The 20253-nt window shown below is 41.7% G+C and overlaps 1 protein-coding gene across 1 annotated transcript in view; it reads left to right on the top strand.

Moving 5' to 3' along the window:
- Positions 1–20253, top strand: part of DSCAM (DS cell adhesion molecule) — a 641498-nt gene that overhangs the window by 552718 nt on the left and 68527 nt on the right. The window contains exons 21-23 of the mRNA XM_084616971.1: positions 5849–6002; positions 13267–13384; positions 14155–14318. Of these exons, the coding sequence (XP_084473097.1) occupies positions 5849–6002; positions 13267–13384; positions 14155–14318 (436 nt within the window). The remainder of the gene's footprint in view (positions 1–5848; positions 6003–13266; positions 13385–14154; positions 14319–20253) is intronic.

The raw sequence follows: 20253 nt of genomic DNA on the forward strand, positions 1-20253 counted from the left end.
GGAGTACAAAGGAGTAACAATTTATTTTAGTCACTAATTTAAGGAGCTGTATAGTCACATTTCAGAATAGAATCACACTTTCTAGTAATGCTGTCATTTCTTTTACATTTTAATTTGATGCTTTTTATGCTCATGCTGGGGGTGTTAGCTGCACTGACTTTGCTGTTTCTTCACAAGCCAGAGCATAAATCTAAGTGAGTCCCAGTTTGCATTCTTCTCTCAGCAGTCTTCAAATGGCTCTTTCAGTTCATCCTAGTCCTAACCTGGATCGCTGATCCCATAGAAAAATGTGCAAGGAGAGGAACACTAGTGATACTTCAGAATCTTAGCAGGGCCAGGACAGAGAGATATTTCCAATGAAGCAATTATCCTCAGCGCAGAACTGTCCGAGATACAGTGCAGACAAGGGAAGCAGTTTGCTTTTGTGTCCCACTGGCTGTGTATCCACAGGAAATCCTGGCCTTAATCCTAACCCTTTGGATGCCTGGACTGCTGCATAGAGGCACTCTTCTTCGGCAGTTTCCATAGGTTTGCCCCAGCCATGGCAAAACAGGTGGCCCAGCTGCTGTTCTGCATCTAGCTAACAACATCTAGTTACCTGCACCTTGCAGTCCCTCTGATGAAGTCACAGAGTTTGGAAGGGATAGTTAAGGCTGTCTTTAACAGCATTAACTAGTCTATTTTAGTAATATTTTTGAAGCTATGTGGGAAGGAAAGTATTCTGCCTAGAATGGCTGTTCCTCTGATTCTCTTTCTGTTGCTTGGATTCCACCAGGTAGATGGTCTACATGGATAATTAGAAGAGAGAATGCACAGAAGGGAGAATGTGTCACATAGCTTCCATTTCATGCTGCACAGTCCCAGCTCGTTTTCCATGGTTATGCTCCCTGCTGTGCTTCACAGACAGTGAATTGAAACAGAAAACAAAAATCCTAACAGAGGGGAGCTGAAGAAGCCACTGCACCAGCTCAGTCAGTTACTCTGGGAGGAATTCTGTGCCACTGTGCACGTGCAGAATTCATGTGTCTTGCTTTTCTCCCCCAAAATATATTCTGCTGGAGAGGTGCTGCAGTTACACTTTTTGCCCACCAGGGGCTGCTGTGGCTCACCGGCAGTAGCAGCTGGCTGTTTTCCTCACAGCACCCTGCCCACAGGGCCAGGTTAGGCGGCCTGGAGGTATGGTGGGGGACAGATAGAGTGGGGTACACAGGGCTGCTGGGGATCACGTAGACTGGTGTTCAGAAGAGCTAGTGGGGGAAGACAGACTGGGGCAGAGGCTGAATGGGAGTGGGGGTGCAAGGCCACATGGGGATGGGGGCAGGCGAAGCAGGGACATTATGGGGATGGGCAGGGTGGCTGAGCAGGGATGCAGGAACACATGGAGATGGGTGAAGGGCCACATGGGGACAGGTGCAGGGGTGGCTGAGTGGGGGTGCAGGGACACATGGAGACAGGGACAGATGTTCTTGACTGAATGGGAGGGACTAGGGGTCAGTCAGGGTCTGCATGAGGGAGGCTCCCCAACTCCCTAAGAATCCCTCTCTCCACCCCGCTATTCCATACTTCTCCCACCCAACACTCCAGATTCATTCCCAGGCTTCTTCCCAGCAATTACTTCCCTCTCCTTCAGCTCCTCTGTTACCCTGTCTCCACCAAGCTTTTGCACTGCTTGTGAGGGGTGTGGGAAATGCATTTCCGTATTGTAGTTTAAGTGAATTATTACTCAGAATTCTGTATTAATGTGCTTAGTAAAGAATTTATTTGTCAAAAAATAACAAATTCCTGAATCTTTTTTGTTGTCTGTATTGTTACACACATACTTGCTGACAGGTATTATTAAATAAATTACCAACATTTATTCTAGTGTTATTTTGACAAATAAAATTTGCAGAATTTTAAAATATTGTGCACAGAAGTTTTATAATTTTTTTGGTGCAGAATTCCCCAGGAGTAGTCAGTAAAAAGAAATCCTTGAGCAAGTTTAGCATTCCTTTCAGTATAGGGCATTCATAATGGGACATGCAAAGCCTAATATATGACAAGGAGACATTTCCTTTAAAATATTTTATTACAACTTTTTTTCAGTTATTTAATCTTCTTGCTCATAAAACTCCCTTTTCCCCCTCATGCAATGTAAGTCTCTGACATATTAGTCTAAATGAAATGAAAGAAAAAAAGGTGGAAGTAAAATCAGTTCCTTGTCACTAAAATGTCCCAAAGTGTTTGGAAGTTAATGTTAGATGCTGAAATGTGATAATTCTGTTAACCAATTAAAAACTAAAATGGGTTGCTAAATAATCTTGCTAAAAAGGTACCAATTGAGTATGGATATATTTGCTAGTTATGCCAGATTCAATTCATGAATTGATTCAGTGAAAGAGTGAATAATTAATTGAAGTAGATACAGTTACTAATGCTGTCCAGTCTCTGTGGCAGTCGGAAAGGAGCCAAACATGAGGGAGCTTAAAAGGAACTGTAGACTCCAGTGTTGTGATTCTTCCACCAATGGAATGGCAGTAAATGTCCCAGTGGCCACAGAGGTAGAACTCCGCTCCCTCAGAGCCTTGCCCACCTGCTAGGGATCACTGAAATGCTCTTTTTGCAACCACAGGGATATTTTACTGTGGTTCTAAAGGTCTGGAGAACATAGCACCAGTGACTCCAGTTCCCCTGTGCAATTTCCCTACCTACTATATTCCTTTCCTAACCGCATCTGACTGTCTAGAAGCTCACCTTATCCCAGTAACCCTACTCAGCCAAAGCAGCTAAAATTGCCTTCCACCTGCAAACTGTATCCCAAGATCTTAGCATGTCTGTCCTGGACCCTGCCATTTGCAGAACTAGTCAGCCAGGCTGCCCAGGAAGGTGACCTACAGATGTACTCAGCAGACAACTATTTACACCTGCCTGAAACCAAGAAGTGCTGTAATTATGAGAAATAAGAGAATTTCCATGTAAATTTCAGTGAAGTGATTTTTAAAGCTTTGATTGGGGTTTCAGTAACACCAGTCTTCTACATTCTGGAAAGTGTTGGAGAGGAGAGCAACAGTATAAAGGTAAATTATTTTCAGCAAGATCAATGTACAGATATCTAACTTATTTGTTTCTCTTACACAAAGATACCTTGTGAAGAGGTGCCAGGTGGAATTAGTGATACAAAGTCACAGTTCTGAACACAAAAGCAGTTCCATGATGAGAACCTTTACAGATGCCCAATTACTTCAAAATAATTGTGTTGATTTATAAATATGGCATATCCAGTATTCTGTATGTTTTCTTAAATTCAGATATTAGCTGAAATGGAATATTGACAGTTCATGTTAAACAAAATACCAGCGTATATTCCACTCTGGTAGACAACTTACCAATGGACCATTCTAGAGAGATTAATGAACTGAGCCCAAGAGCCAGAGAGCATCTGGCCTTTCTGACTGCCCTTTCAAATTCACCCCAGATAATTTTAGCTCAAGAATATTAAAATTCAGTCTGCTGTACTATTGAGCAATGTCTTACTGTTTGTATATGACCTCACACAGGATTCAGCAAGTCAAACCACAGGCATTTGTCCAATATTCTTATGTAAATATTGAGACAAATTATTTTCAAATCCCTGTGTAATGTCCAGGACAATAAATGAAAGTTGATCCATGGCTTCACTCCATGTCAGCAGTGGAAGCCATGACAAACATATGATCAGTTGGGCAAAGTGACACCGTATCATGACAGGAGGAGTCAGAGTGGCTAAGAAAAGCCCATCAGGCTTTGGGCTTTGATAACAATGAGTGTGAGCAAGCGAATCCCAAACCAGAGGCGGTCTCCGCAGAGGGGGAGTAGGTTGGACAGGGAAATCAGGTGAGCGAGTCCACCAATGGGAGCAAACAGGTTTGGGCTGGAGTTGCATAAGAGATACTTTATGTCAGATGAAGCAGACCAGTTCAAAGGAGCTCATACAAAGGACTGGCCCCATCACAGCAAGGAATCATTCCTACAGTAGAATGGAGTAAAGGGTTATTCAGTGACACTTTAAGAAGCTTTTATGGACTTTGGCCATTGCTGCACTGGGAAAATATGTTATGTTAGAACAAATTAAGCTAAGCAACATAAAAAGCATAATTTAGGACCTGCTTTGACTGGGCCAGGTTAAGTTTAAAACGTCAGCATTGAGGGGGCCTTCAGGTTAATAGTGACCAGACAACACATTTTTAAACAAAGCGTTCCTTGTCCACCCTGAAGGCAAAATGGAGTTTAACATGATGTTAGTTAACAAATGTTCTGACATAATCCATTTTTTCCAGTGTAGAAGATACCATTTCAATGGTAGAGGAGTATGCATTGCTCCACCAGTTTGCTGAGACTTCCTGTCAGTTCAGATTACAGAGGTATTGATTGACACCTGAGAAACAGCCCGTTTATTCTGAATTTCCTTTTGAAGGACAATTTATGTGAACACTTTCAGGTCAAAGTCTCCTTTGAAATACCAATTACTTGGAATTGGCCTTTACCACCCTGAGATATTTGTATATCAAAGGGCATTCATGCACCCAACCTGTCCGTTTTAATGAACCTTGAATTATATGAATATTTATTTGTAATAAAAAAAATCTCAACACAATTGTAATTTGTGTCATTAATACTCTAGTCTCCTGGCATTAGCTAATGAGACCCAAGTGTAATGTTGCACATCAAAATTATTCTATTTTATTCCTTTGAACTGATTGGTTATCCTGGCTGTTTTTATATTCAAGATTCACAGAACCTGTGTTAGAAATAAAACTGGATGTTCTGACTGTAAATAATTGCTAACTGCTGGCTTCAGTATTTTTACTGCAACTCCCTTCTAGCTGAACCATCAGTAGAAAGTAAGTTGGTAATAGTGTGGTGTCAGGCAGTAATATCACAGCTAGCTCCTGATACTCAGCACTGTCTATTGTGTTATTCCAGTTGCATTTACTGTTCAAGCCTGAGACAAAATTTCCTTCCCAGATCAAACCCTCAGAAGAATAAAGCTTCATTGTACGGTGTGTACTTACATACAACATCTCTGGCCATCCTTAAATCCCCATGCTTCTTTAATTACATAGGTTATTTTGGATACACTGTAAACTGTCTCACCATAACTGGCACTAGCTGGCACCTTGTTAGCATCTCTCCAGCACACAGTTGAAGCATATTGGTGTGGCAATTTGGGGAAGACTGACCTTCCACTGCCCGCACTATGCCTAGTATCACTCTGATCCATCACAGTAGCTGAGAAGACCCATAGCTGAGAATCTTTGAATCAAAAAAGAAAACAAAATTCATTTTGTGACTAAACAAAATTTACCTGGAGTGGAGGTAGTTTATAAAGTTTAGATCATCCAATCAGAGTAAGAAACTGGGTTAAGTCCTTCAATCAAAGTATAAGAACCATGCCTTAAGATGTGGATGACCCGTCACGAAGCATATCTAGTGACTTCCAATTTTCTAATCAGACAAATGAGTGAATATTCACTCAGGATAATTTGACTACAACCCACTGTGCAATGTGTTCATAAGAACTATTCATGGAGCACTGTTGTCAAATATGTTAATTAAAATTATTCATCAATCCAATTAAAAGAAACAAAGTCATAAAAATCATGATCTATGCACAGACAATTTGCAAACAGAAAATAGGGCTAAATTCACTGAATCAACTGATTTCAAAATGTAGTTCTATCCTATTAAGTACCATGTGCAGTCTATTTGGAGCAATTACCATCATTCACTCCAGACACCCAGAGGCAAAAGACCTGAGCTACTCCACTCAGCAATCTTTCTCTAGATACTGTTTATTTTAGTTTGGAAACATTTGTCTCTCCCATCACAGGTAATCAGCGAGTTCGAAGCCTCTCCTGACTCATTTTCCTACAGAATCCCCAACTTGAGTCGGCATCGACAATACAGTGTCTGGGTGGTGGCTGTCACTGCCGCAGGAAGAGGCAACAGCAGTGAAATTATCACCGTGGAGCCACTGGCTAAAGGTATGGAGACTACCCTTTGTAAAATAGTCTGTCTTTTAAGAACACCAGTTACTAACATACTTTAATTGTAATTGATCTTGTGATAGCTTGGTCTTGTGGTCTGTTTATTTTTAAGTTTCAGTTCTAAGTTTACCGTAGGGTCTGTCTGCATGGCAATCAGAGATATACCTGTCTTAGCTTTAATTGAGCTAGAAGAGCTGAAAACAATAGTGTATCAGGATGGCAGAACTGCGGGGGGTGGAGGGGGCTAGTGCCCTCACAGTGGACATATTGGGCGGGGGGGGAGTTGTCAGTGCACCCCCACCAGGTCTCGGGCCTCAAGCTATCACATCTCTCTTGGGGTGGAATCACACGTCTCCCAGTCTCAGAGCAGGTGCCGGGCTGTAGCCCCCCATGATTACCTGTGATTACTTCAGCAGGCCTGACTTATCTTCAGTGCCTGCAGTTCTGTTCCATCCAGGACCAGTGACATGGGACAGAGTGTTCATAGGTGAACGTGTGAGACGCACCTCTGGGGGAGAAAGGAGAAGAGCAGAGCTGTTTTATGCCAGCTCAGGACTGGTGAAATTACAAGATACAGAAGCAAAAATCACACTAATACAATATCATGTCCTCTAATATAAGGATAGTAGGCAGTTTGCAGGCATGCAGGGTGTTTTGACAACACAGTAAAATAATGTGAGACTTGCAAGTAAGCTGTTGATAGCTTGGGCAAAACAAGCTCTCTCAGGTCACTTGTGAGGATCAAAGTATTTTATACTCATATATGCCTGCTATAATTTCAAAGCTAGTCATTGTTTTCTAAGGAATTTGAGAATTTTGTTTGTTTCTAGGTTAGGTATTTTGTATTTTTTTTTAGAATAATCTCAGAAGATTATTAGAAGTTAAGTTATGTGGAAATGTTTGTGTAAGGATTTCCAAGTTGCTTTACTATCTACTATACAAGCAAATAACGTTCAAAGAGTATCTAGTGTATGGAAAGTAGTGGGCCTTACCTTAGACCTTAGTTCCTCCTGTGCCACTGACACATTGGGCAGTCCAGTTCCTCCATTGATTATGATGCTAGTTATGGTGGTACTTCCCAGGTGATACCAACACATTCAGTATCCCCTGTCACTGTCTTCTTCCAGTTCTTCTTTGGCCTTCCTCACTTTTTCTTTCCTCCTTCTGGAGCTCAATTCAGTGCTTGCTTAGCACGTCTCCCATCTTCCGTATGGTGTACATGTCCCAGCCATCTGATCCTTCTTTCTTTGATGATATTTGTTACCATGTCCTGCTCTGTGAGCTCCCTTCTCTCGCATTTGTTGTTTTGTCTTTCTGTGAAATGTGTAGTACCTTCCTCAGCCATCTGTGATGGTGATGGGCAGCCACCTGTTTTCATTAGCCACTGTCATTGATCAAGTCTCTGCTACAACAGGGTGACCAGTACAATCACATGGTATAATCTGGTCTTTCGTTTGGTGTGAAGACTTCTGTGTGACCACCTGCTGTGGTGTGCTTTGTGGTAGAGGCCTGCAAATCAGCAGATATCCGCTTCAGATCTGTGGATCATTTTTGCAGATTGCGGATCAGATGCGGATACAAATTTTGTATCCGTGCAGGGCTCCACTTTGTGGTACAGAGGAAGTGGAGCCCTTTTACAATTTAAAAATGATAAACTGTAAGAAAAGTAGCATCATCTTCTTCTTTTATACGGTGAACATGGTCCCTGGGAGTTGCATTCTGTCCGTCTGTGTGTGGTTTGCGCTTCTGTAAAGTTATATGTTACTTCTGCGCACCCCCATGCTGTAGAGCACACAAAGTGTTGAAAACCGTTTCCTGTCATAACCACAACTGAAATGTCCGCAGGGACCTTACATCTGATTTGTAACCTAGGGAGTAAGTAACTTCTGAAGTTACCTTCAGAGAGTAAGTGAACTACACAAGAAGGTTGGTAGGAACCTGGTGAAGCCTTTTACTGGACTTCTGCTGTGTGAACACATTTTTTTTCTCCAAGTCTGGGATCTTGCAGTAGTCCAAAATAGTAGTAAAAAATAACAGAAATTTTCAGTCAGTATAAGAGAGCTTAAGGAGCCTAAGAAACAGTTTGAAACTATCAAAATGAAATAGTCTCTTGACACTTCTGAAATGAATATCTGTTCCATGCGAAATTTTGCAGTTTCATTTTTTGGTCTTTTTTGGAATGATTATTTTTGGAGGAAAATTTGGAATTTCCAGTGGAACAGGACTTCTAGTTTCCTGCCATCTCTGCTCACAAGTGGATTGCAGCTTTTACTGATACTTCAAGGTGTTTTGGGGTCTGTTTTGTAGATAAATTATAGTGACTGCATTAACTGCTATTTTCTTAGACAGGATGACTAAGTTAAAAAAAACCCTCCAATAGTGAAATCTTGGGTCCACTGAAGTCAAGTGAGAGTGTGGCATTGACTTCAGTGGGAGCAGGATTTCACTCCAGGTGGTCAGTCTGTGGATAGACTTTTGGGTTTTGTTTGTTTTAGTTAGCTTGTTTTTTAACTATCCAGTTACCTTTTCCTATTGTGTGGTCTTGTCATGCTTGTGTTAGTCTTTCCCAAAACATATGCCCCTGAAAATGGCACTGCAGAAAACAACACTGTAACATCACAAGTGACAACTGACTTTCTTCATGCTGTGGTGGTGGTATCATTTACTCAAGACAGTGCTTCTGAAACCACCATCCCATCAAGGCTAATGAAGTACCCGCACGTGTAGAATAAGTAGGTATTTGTTGAGTGCTGTTTAGCATCAGCAAGTAATGGGCATTTTCAGTCTGGCTCTTTTTCTATCAGTAATATACTGTAGTCCTACTACCTAGGCTTCATTTCAGCTGTTCCTCTCAATCATTATAACTGATTTTTGGTGTGTGTTTTAATTAATTTTTTTTTCCAGAGCAAATGTCCTAATAAGATGAGGCTTCTACCGCACATTAAAAGAATCTCGGCATCACAGTCCAAAATGATTACATAATATATGGCTTCATTTTATCTTTATGAATCCCAACAGTCCCACTGCAGCCCACAGAAGTAATTTCCTTTCACTCTTCAAGACCTGTTCTGTTATGTATGATTTTACTTTAAATATTATTTGCAGAGGATAAGAACCCACTGAGATGAAACATCTCAATTACATTTGATGCTGACTCTCATTTTCATGTTTGTCTAATTGGCACAAAATGGATCATTAACTGTCAGTTCTGATCAACATGCACGACTGAAGAATATCAGTATTAAAAATGCACTATGAAATGTAGTTGAATCCAAATTCAGCATGGTGCTTTTAGATGCAGATTTAAGGACTGAAAATGAATAATAATTACATTAAGGGTCATACCTGGGAAATTCATTATGTTAAAGCTAAAACATGACCCCCACAGGGCCTATGTGTTATGGAACAAAAATACTACAGTAACATTTTGCTGAAATCCTTGGGTACAGTATGTGTTAAAGATGGAGCTGCCATCTTAACTCTGAATTTATTAGCTTTTGTGGATTCAGGTTAGACTCCTATCCCCTCAGCACCCTTTGATTTATTTGCCTAACTCCCTACTAATTGCAGTGAGACTATCCCTCTTAAAGTTAGCAAATTTCATATTGAAAAACAAAACAGCTTTGTGTTATGCAGCACAAAAGGAATCTATTAAAAATGACAAATCTATTTCTCAAGTTCCCACAGCTCAAAAAACCAGTCTGAGCTTTTCCAATTCATAAGAAAATTCATCTTCTCCAGATACAATGTTTTAGTCTGGGCTTGCTCATAGCATGGTGAAGAGAACACCCTGTTGACTTGTGTTGAACATCCTGCTGCTGCAGACGCAGACATTTAAAATTCATGACTTAAGCAAGCATGTGTAAAGTGGAACAAAATGAAGTTTCCTCTATGAGCCAACTTATAAAATATTTCCTTGATCCTGACAACCACACTTTTCTTATTTTTAAAATTCGTTGTCCCACATAGATTCATCCCATACAACGTAAAGGCCTCATTTTCAAAGCAGACAGCTCATTTTGAGTACACAAATAACAGTTTTATAGGCACAAAATGGTGCAAGAACAAATTTAGAAAGCGCCTTTAAAAATTGTGTCTTGTATTGCTAAAATTGTCTGTGGACCATGCATTTGAGGACACATCTTACACAGCCAAATGAATGTTTTCAGATGGGATACCTTGCTCACTTTAGCATGTGTGTGATCACATTTCCCATGACCAGCGATCTGTTCTTTTCTGGTGATTTCTAGTTGCCAAAATGGCCCTTGGGTACTATTGCAACCTGAAGGAACTTAGATCAGACAAAGGGCTGTTCTAAGCTGCACCAGGGACTGGCTCCAGGATCAGGGGCTCAGAGGTCACATAAAGCCACATTTTCCCCCAAATGAGTTGGGTTCAACACTAGTGCAGCTGAAGATCTGCCCCTACATGTCACGAAAGAGCAGTTCCAGTAAATTGCATCTTTACCCTCAAATATCCATTCTACTCTATATCTGAAGTGAATTCTTGACAGAGAGTTCACAACTATGGATAATTTTAATGTAATGCTCATATAGAGGAGATGAACCATCCATAGCCTGACCTAATTGTCAAAATCTGTCTGTCTATTTTAGACATTTTTATACCATGCATCACTATAGTATTTAATCATTGGCACTCTTTTTTCCCATTGAGCCAGTCTCAGCCAGAAAATATAGACCTAACTGAAAATCACACATCAGGTTATGAACCCTGGCAGTTCCACCAACAATCCCACTGTGGTACAGTAGGTATCTAGCCTAAACTGTTAACTCTCACAAGGCTGTGGATAGTGATGATACCCACTGGACTTCAAGATGACAATGTTTTATTTGGGGTAATAGTTTTCTTTTTTACATTAACATTGCTTTGGATGGAAACATTGATAATGGGCAACACTGCTTCAAAGAGCCTATTGTATTCCATGAACTGCTAGAAAATGAGAAAGAAGAACCTTTCTACCCCAGCCGCTCATACAGAAGTAGAGCAGGTATTGGGACAACCTCTGATCACAGGATTACCTTAGCCCTGGTCTACACTAGGACTTTAGTTCGAATTTAGCAGCGTTCAATCGATGTAAACCTGCACCCGTCCACACGATGAAGCCCTTTATTTCGACTTAAAGGGCTCTTAAAATCGATTTCCTTACTCCACCTCTGACAAGTGAATTAGCGCTTAAATCGGCCTTGCCGGGTCGAATTTGGGGTACTGTGGACACAATTCGACGGTATTGGCCTCCGGGAACTATCCCAGAGTGCTCCATTGTGACTGCACTGGACAGCACTCTCAACTCAGATGCACGATTGTTTGCCGTTGCTCTGACACAGGGAGGGGCGACTGACGACACGGCTTACAGGGTTGGCTTACAGGGAGTTAAAATCAACAAAAGGGCTGGCTTTACATCAAGGAGTATTTCAGGCAGGATTTCACGGAGGGTTCCAATAAGAAATGGTGCACCTAAGTTATTGTTCTTATTGGAACAAGGAGGTTAGCCTGGCCTCTGATTGATACATGGCTAGATTTACCTCGCTGCATCTTCTCTGTGAGTGACTGCAGTGTGACCTAGAGGAATGAGTCCCCTAGACGGGGGTTGGGGGAGGGGGGTTTGCAAATGAGTACAAAACAAATCTGGTCTATTTCTTGTTTTGATACACTCCATCTGTCTTTTACATCTTTGGCTGGCAGCAGACGGTGCAGAAGGACTGCGTGCCATCCACATCTCATGGCTGCTCGGCAGAAGATGGTACAATAGGACTGCTAGCCATCCTCATCTCTTGCCTGTGCAGCAGAAGATGATGCAATAGGACTGCTAGCAATCTGTATCACCTGCCTGCTCACCATAAGATGGTTCAATAGGACTGACTGCAGGACTAAAGAGAATTACCTGATCAAGTCACTCCAAATTTAGTCCCTGTGCCCATGTCTGCCCAGGCGCTCCTGATCGACCTCACAGAGGCGACCAGGAGCACCTCGGACATGACGATGACGGCTACCAGTCCTATTGCACCGTCTGCTACCACAAGGCAATGGGTTGCTGCTGCTGTGTAGCAATGCAGTACCGCGTCTGCCAGCACCCAGGAGACATACGGTGACAGTTAGCTGAGCGGCTCCATGCTTGCCGTGGTATGGCGTCTGCACAGGTAACTCAGGAAAAAAGGCGCGAAATGATTGTCTGCCCTTGCTTTCACGGAGGGAGGGAGGGAACGGGGGCCTGACGATATGTACCCGGAACCACCCGCGACAATGTTTTAGCCCCATCAGGCATTGGGATCTCAACCCAGAATTCCAAAGGGGAACGGAGACTGCGGGAACTGTGGGATAGCTACCCACAGTGCAACGCTCCAGAAGTCGACTCTAGCCTCGGTACTGTGGAAGCACTCCGCCGAGTTAATGCACTTAATGCACTTAGAGCATTTTCTGTGGGGACACACACACTTGAATATATAAAACAGATTTCTAAAAAAACAACTTCTATAAATTCGACCTAATTTTGTAGTGTAGACATATCCTTAGAAAGAATATGCAGTGGGGCATAGGACCATACAGGCAAAGCCTAAGGTGGTTTGACACTTGTAAAAAATGAGTCTTGTTTATAGCAAGAGCAGGAAATAAAACAATGTTGACTTTTGAAGGAATGTATCTGGGCCATTGAAGACATAGATTAGTCATAAAAGAGATTATCAAGACAACTATTGATAAATTCAGAATGTTTTCAACTTTCACTTCACTGAGGTGAATAAGATTTTGTGTTTGCTAGTCAAAATGAAACTAGGAGATATCATAGGATACTGACATACTATTCTTCAGTAACTAGAGTCTTTAAGAATCTGACATGTTGTAGATATGACTACCAGAAAATGTGGACTAGAAGATCATTCGAAGAGGGGAATCCCTTTGAGATGACATTTCATCTTAGCTCCTACCAATAAATATACAAAAGATTAAGTTTTCATAAAGTACTAGGAAAGTAAAGAGGGCTCAGTGATTAAAAGCTTTTGGGATTTATTCTACTTCAAGGCTCTTCCATCCCCAGTCTTCTTTCCTCCAGATATTAAAAATGCATTATTTGTGTTCAAATAAATAGCTGATAATGTGGGTCAAAAATAATTAATTTCATTGAAACAGAGCTTGGAGCAAGTTGGTTTTTCCTTTAAATATTCAATTTTGCATATGTGTGTTTTTACTCCGAAGAACGCATGAAAAAGTGCTCCTCTGTTTCAGTCTTCCTCTTCTTATTGTTCAGCTCCAGCCAGAATTTTGACATTCAGTGGCACAGTAACAACCCCATGGATGAAGGATATCATCCTTCCTTGCAAAGCCGTTGGTGACCCATCTCCTACAGTCAAATGGATGAAGGATAGGTAACCAGCAACTATATGTGTAGCTTGAATAAGACACTTTAGCTTAAAATCATGGGCAAGATTGCATGAGTGTGTCAGGAGGAATTTACCCTTGCTTCACTGTGTGGAGACTGATTACAGCTGCAGAAGGGAAGTTCAGAATGTCCGACGGACTAAAACTTGTTGACTTTAAAGGTTAGAAAGTACTGAAAATGTGGGGGAAGATAAATATTAAATACTTTAAATATAGTTTTAATTGCTGTTTAGATATCAGGCTCAGGGAATATAACTGTAGTGTCAGAGGTCATTGTGTTGCTAATGTGAATCAAAATCCATGGTAAATGCCAACAATAGTAATTTTCTAAAAAGAAAACATTCATGAGTATAGAACACGAGACCCATTTTGCTCTTTTCTAAACATACTGGTCACACGTTGGAGAGCCATGCTTGTAACTGCATGGGCAATAATTTGATCCAAATATTGGATCAGCAGTGAGAGAGAGAAATCCATGTCCCATACTAGTGATTATGATGCATTGTACAACTTTGAGTTACATTATGCCCCGAGTTGGTTGTACTTTTTGAAGTGGCAGATAATTAAGGAGGGAGCCCTCTGCTTTATTATTCAAATCATAGCTAGGATTCCCACCTGTCCAAATACTGACCACTGGCATTTTCCAGCAGCATGCTTCCAGTGCTGCTTTAACTAAAGAGGGTCCTGTTTTTTCTTTTGTTTGTTTTAATCCGATTGTAACTTCTTTAATGTATGCATTTTGTTTCCTGTGAGGTAGTAACGGGACACCCAGTCTAGTGATGATTGATGGGCGAAGAAGCATCTTTAGCAATGGCAGCTTTGTTATCCGTACTGTGAAAGCAGAGGATTCTGGATATTACAGCTGTGTGGCTAGTAACAACTGGGGATCAGATGAAATTGTTTTGAATTTGCAAGTACAAGGTAAGCCAATTGGACCTTTTACATAATTGTTTTTACAGTCTTATCATGGCTGTTAGTTAATGTGTGAGAGTGTATGTAATATATATTTCAGTGTGTGTCTGCTTGCATGTCTATGTACAAATAATATTTTTGCGAAGTTGAATATTCAAAAAACATGAGAAATCATAAGAAAGGTTCTCCTAGTAACGGTGACTTGGCTGCTTCACAGTTTATCATCCTATGTATTTTATGGTATACATTTTTCAAGCTAAAAATTAATATGATAAAGTCATTGACTTCCATGGGACTTATGTACTTAAAGTTAAGCATGTGGATAAGCATTTGCAGAATCAGGTCCAAAGTGTTCACTTTCAATTGGTTTTGAGTTTCTCCACAAGGAAAATAGCATCCTATGCTTTTACTGTTCTTATGTGTATATATAAGTATGTCATTTTAAGGTTACAAAATTTAGCAATAACTGAAGGCATTTTGTTTAAACTTCCCAAATCAAATTTTGCTGGACTGAGACCTAGCGTGGAAAACTTCAGTATGAAAGGAGAAATGTACAGAAAGCTATGGTGACTATAGGAGGGGGTATTAATATTTTCCCCTATTATAATCTTACTTAGCAGGTATTACCAGGTACCTGCTAGAATATTTTTTAAATGTATACAGTCACCCAACATGGTATTGCTAGGTGCACAAACAATGTGAAAATACATATAACACTGATGTCAACAAAAGCACACAATGTTCATGTGCGCACACACACACACACACACACAGATCCCTCAGCTCACAAGACTCTCCTCCTCTTTCCCCCTCAGTGCAAAGCTTGAGCAAATAATCCTTGCAATGTGCCTTAATTGTCAAAAACATATCAGACACGGGAAATATATTACTGAATTGAGCACATGGAACAGTCTTTGGAAAACACTCCATTCCCAGTCCCCAGATAGACTATCCTAAAAATGGTCAGTTCAAGCAGCCCAGCAATTTACAACACAAAGAGAGAGGTGGTCTCTGTGCCAGTGTAGGTATCCCTATCTATTAAGCCTTGAAACAAATATCAGTGAGTGGATTAACTCACCTAAAATCCAGCAAAGGAGTGGGGATGCTTTTTTGTAATGTCTGAAACATGATCACAATAGGGAAATGGGACAGAAATAATATTAAGGTGGAGCCTTGTTTCTTGTACTCTAGTACATGCTTTCATAATTGTTTAATCTCGAAGTTATTAAACTGCAGTAACTAAAAGCAAATCACTATTAATTCCTTGGAATAAAGGGAGATTGGCATTTAATTTGTGGGATCTTAGGTGGAGAACTGTGATAAAAAATTGTATGTTCAATCTTTTAGTGTGTAGTATGTTCAGTAACTCTCAGTGGAATGTACCAAAGCAAAGAGAATAAGGGAGCAATGGTACAGTACATCTGATAAAAGAAAAGGAGGACTTGTGGCACCTTAGAGACTAACCAATTTATTTGAGCATGAGCTTTCGTGAGCTACAGCTCACTTCATCGGATGCATGCCGTGGAAACTGCAGCAGACTTTATATACACAGAGAATATGAAAAAATACCTCCTCCCACCCCACTGTCCTGCTGGTAATAGCTTATCTAAAGTGATTATCAGGTGGGCCATTTCCAGCACAAATCCAGGTTTTCTCACCCTCCACCCCCCCACACAAATTCACTCTCCTGCTGGTGATAGCCCATCCAAAGTGACAACTCTTTACACAATGTGCATGATAATAAAGTTGGGCCATTTCCTGCACAAATCCAGGTTCTCTCACCCCCTCACCCCCCTCCCAAAAACCACACACACAAACTCACTCTCCTGCTGGTAATAGCTCATCCAAAGTGACCATTCTCCCTACAATGTGCATAATTAAGGTGGGCCATTTCCAGCACAAATCCAGGTTTTCTCACATCCCCCCCCACCCCCATACACACACAAACTCATTCTCCTGCTGGTAATAGCTCATCCAAACTGACCACTCTCCAAGTTTAAATCCAAGTTAAACCAGAACATCAGGGGGGCGGGGGTAGGAAAAAACAAGGGGAAATAGGCTACCTTGCATAATGACTTAGCCACTCCCAGTCTCTATTTAAGCCTAAATTAATAGTATCCAATTTGCAAATGCATTCCAATTCAGCAGTTTCTCGCTGGAGTCTGGATTTGAAGTTTTTTTGTTTTAAGATAGCAACCTTCATGTCTGTGATTGCGTGACCAGAGAGATTGAAGTGTTCTCCGACTGGTTTATGAATGTTATAATTCTTGACATCTGATTTGTGTCCATTTATTCTTTTACGTAGAGACTGTCCAGTTTGACCAATGTACATGGCAGAGGGGCATTGCTGGCACATGATGGCATATATCACATTGGTGGATGTGCAGGTATACGAGCCTCTGATAGTGTGGCTGATGTTATTAGGCCCTGTGATGGTGTCCCCTGAATAGATATGTGGGCGCAATTGGCAACGGGCTTTGTGGCAAGGATAAGTTCCTGGGTTAGTGGTTCTGTTGTGTGGTATGTGGTTGTTGGTGAGTATTTGCTTCAGGTTGCGGGGCTGTCTGTAGGCAAGGACTGGCCTGTCTCCCAAGATTTGTGAGAGTGTTGGGTCATCCTTTAGGATAGGTTGTAGATCCTTAATAATGCGTTGGAGGGGTTTTAGTTGGGGGCTGAAGGTGACGGCTAGTGGCTTTCTGTTATTTTCTTTGTTAGGCCTGTCCTGTAGTAGGTAACTTCTGGGAACTCTTCTGGCTCTATCAATCTGTTTCTTTACTTCTGCAGGTGAGTATTGTAGTTGTAAGAAAGCTTGACAGAGATCTTGTAGGTGTTTGTCTCTGTCTGAGGGGTTGGAGCAAATGCGGTTGTATCACAGAGCTTGGCTGTAGACGATGGATCGTGTGGTGTGGTTAGGGTGAAAGCTGGAGGCATGCAGGTAGGAATAGCGGTCAGTAGGTTTCCGGTATAGGGTGGTGTTTATGTGACCATTGTTTATTAGCACTGTAGTGTCCAGGAAGTGGATCTCTTGTGTGGACTGGACCAGGCTGAGGTTGGTGGTGGGATGGAAATTGTTGAAATCATGGTGGAATTCCTCAAGGGCTTCTTTTCCATGGGTCCAGATGATGAAGATGTCATCAATATAGCGCAAGTAGAGTAGGGGCTTTAGGGGACGAGAGCTGAGGAAGCGTTGTTCTAAATCAGCCATAAAAATGTTGGCATACTGTGGGGCCATGCGGGTACCCATAGCAGTGCCGCTGATCTGAAGGTATACATTGTCCCCAAATGTGAAATAGTTATGGGTAAGGACAAAGTCACAAAGTTCAGCCACCAGGTTAGCCGTGACATTATCGGGGATAGGGTTCCTGACGGCTTGTAGTCCATCTTTGTGTGGAATGTTGGTGTAGAGGAACTTATCCTTGCCATAAAGCCCGTTGCCAATTGTGCCCACATATCTATTCAGGGGACACCATCACAGGGCCTAATAACATCAGCCACACTATCAGAGGCTCGTATACCTGCACATCCACCAATGTGATATATGCCATCATGTGCCAGCAATGCCCCTCTGCCATGTACATTAGTCAAACTGGACAGTCTCTACGTAAAAGAATAAATGGACACAAATCAGATGTCAAGAATTATAACATTCATAAACCAGTCGGAGAACACTTCAATCTCTCTGGTCACGCAATCACAGACATGAAGGTCGCTATCTTAAAACAAAAAAAACTTCAAATCCAGACTCCAGCGAGAAACTGCTGAATTGGAATTCATTTGCAAATTGGATACTATTAATTTAGGCTTAAATAGAGACTGGGAGTGGCTAAGTCATTATGCAAGGTAGCCTATTTCCTCTTGTTTTTTCCTACCCCCCCCCCCCGATGTTCTGGTTTAACTTGGATTTAAACTTGGAGAGTGGTCAGTTTGGATGAGCTATTACCAGCAGGAGAATGAGTTTGTGTGTGTATGGGGGTGTGGGGGATGTGAGAAAACCTGGATTTGTGCTGGAAATGGCCCACCTTAATTATGCACATTGTAGGGAGAATGGTCACTTTGGATGAGCTATTACCAGCAGGAGAGTGAGTTTGTGTGTGTGGTTTTTGGGAGGGGGGTGAGGGGGTGAGAGAACCTGGATTTGTGCAGGAAATGGCCCAACTTTATTATCATGCACATTGTGTAAAGAGTTGTCACTTTGGATGGGCTATCACCAGCAGGAGAGTGAATTTGTGTGGGGGGGTGGAGGGTGAGAAAACCTGGATTTGTGCTGGAAATGGCCCACCTGATAATCACTTTAGATAAGCTATTACCAGCAGGACAGTGGGGTGGGAGGAGGTATTTTTTCATATTCTCTGTGTATATAAAGTCTGCTGCAGTTTCCACGGCATGCATCCGATGAAGTGAGCTGTAGCTCACGAAAGCTCATGCTCAAATAAATTGGTTAGTCTCTAAGGTGCCACAAGTACTCCTTTTCTTTTTGCGAATACAGACTAACACGGCTGTTACTCTGAAACCAGTACATCTGATGTAACTAATCTTCCCTAGCATATAGAGTTTATTTTTTCTCCAGTACTCATCCTGTACTTAGCGAGTTAAGTAACTAAGATCAGCCCCCCTATAAACGAGGTGAAATTGGTGATCTTGCTTCACATCAGCATTGATCAGATTGCTGTCCCGTGACTTGAATGGGAATTTCAGCAGGTGATTACTCCAGCTGCTTTGTTCTGGGGAGCACAAAGAGTCCATAAATCCAGCTGTATTTAGAGCTGCTTTGTGTCAATAGAACAGCACTTAGTAGCTGAAGCATGCTTGTGAATCTGACCTAGAGGATGAAATTCTGGCTTCATTGAAGTCAATGGGAGTTTTGCCATTGATTTCAGTGGAGTCTGGATTTCACCCATAGTGTTCAATTTCACAACCTTCAGCCTCCAGTTTCTTTCTCACTTCCCAGAAGTCTCCTACTACAGGACAGGCCTAACAAAGAAAATAACAGAATGCCACTAGCCGTCACCTTCAGCCCCCAACTAAAACCCCTCCAACGCATTATTAAGGATCTACAACCTATCCTAAAGGATGACCCCACACTCTCACAAATCTTGGGAGACAGGCCAGTCCTTGCCTACAGACAGCCCCCCAACCTGAAGCAAATACTCACCAGCAACCACATACCACACAACAGAACCACTAACCCAGGAACCTATCCTTGCAACAAAGCCCGTTGCCAACTGTGCCCACATATCTATTCAGGGGACACCATCACAGGGCCTAATAACATCAGCCACACTATCAGAGGCTCGTTCACCTGCACATCCACCAATGTGATATATGCCATCATGTGCCAGCAATGCCCCTCTGCCATGTACATTGGTCAAACTGGACAGTCTCTACGTAAAAGAATAAATGGACACAAATCAGATGTCATAAGAATTGTAACATTCATAAACCAGTCGGAGAACACTTCAATCTCTCTGGTCACGCGATTACAGACATGAAAGTTGTGATATTACAACAAAAAAACTTCAAATCCAGACTCCAGCGAGAAACTGTTGAATTGGAATTCATTTGCAAATTGGATACAAATAACTTAGGCTTGAATAGAGACTGGGAGTGGCTAAGTCATTATGCAAGGTAGCCTATTTCCCCTTGTTTTTTCCTACCTCCCCCCCGTCCTCAGATGTTCTTGTTAAACCCTGGATTTGTGCTGGAAATGGCCCACCTTGATTATCATACACATTGTAAGGAGAGTGGTCACTTTAGATAAGCTATTAGCAGCGGGAGAGTGGGGTGGGAGGAGGTATTTTTTCATGCTTTGTGTGTATATAAAAAGAGCTTCTACACTTTCCACAGTATGCATCCGATGAAGTGAGCTGTAGCTCACAAAAGCTTATGCTCAAATAAATTGGTTAGTCTCTAAGGTGCCACAAGTACTCCTTTTCTTTTTGCAAAT

Source organism: Lepidochelys olivacea, assembly GCF_965140295.1.
Source record: "Lepidochelys olivacea isolate rLepOli2 genome assembly, chromosome: 1".
NCBI classification, from domain to species: domain Eukaryota; kingdom Metazoa; phylum Chordata; order Testudines; family Cheloniidae; genus Lepidochelys; species Lepidochelys olivacea.